The sequence below is a fragment of the Egretta garzetta genome, unplaced genomic scaffold, assembly GCF_000687185.1.
Source record: "Egretta garzetta isolate BGI_Z169 unplaced genomic scaffold, ASM68718v1 scaffold66, whole genome shotgun sequence".
NCBI classification, from domain to species: Eukaryota; Metazoa; Chordata; class Aves; order Pelecaniformes; family Ardeidae; genus Egretta; species Egretta garzetta.
This window is the reverse complement of record NW_009259856.1, coordinates 564,794-564,993: the sequence shown is the minus strand read 5'-3', so window position 1 is coordinate 564,993 and position 200 is coordinate 564,794. Positions and strand designations below refer to the sequence as shown.

Here is a 200-nt window from a genome sequence, read left to right as displayed (position 1 = left end):
TGTGCTGTTGGCCCAGAAGATGGTGTAGCTGGTGATAAAGCCGTTCCGCACCTCAACTGGCACCGGGTCCCAGCACAGCTCGGCATCCGACTTGCTGATGCTCTTCAGGTGGAGCTTCGGGGCATAGGAGGGTGCTGAAACGGAGCAGGACAAGCGACCGGGTGCTGTGCAGAACCGCTCCCTCGGGGTGGGGGGCCGGC

The 200-nt window shown here is 63.5% G+C and overlaps 1 protein-coding gene across 1 annotated transcript in view; it reads right to left on the bottom strand.

Moving 5' to 3' along the window:
* The window catches only part of CSF3R (colony stimulating factor 3 receptor), a 29,875-nt gene that overhangs the window by 2,808 nt on the left and 26,867 nt on the right, over positions 1–200 (bottom strand). Inside the window, exon 11 of the mRNA XM_035895510.1 lies at positions 6–181. Coding sequence (XP_035751403.1) covers positions 6–181 — 176 coding nt within the window. The remainder of the gene's footprint in view (positions 1–5; positions 182–200) is intronic.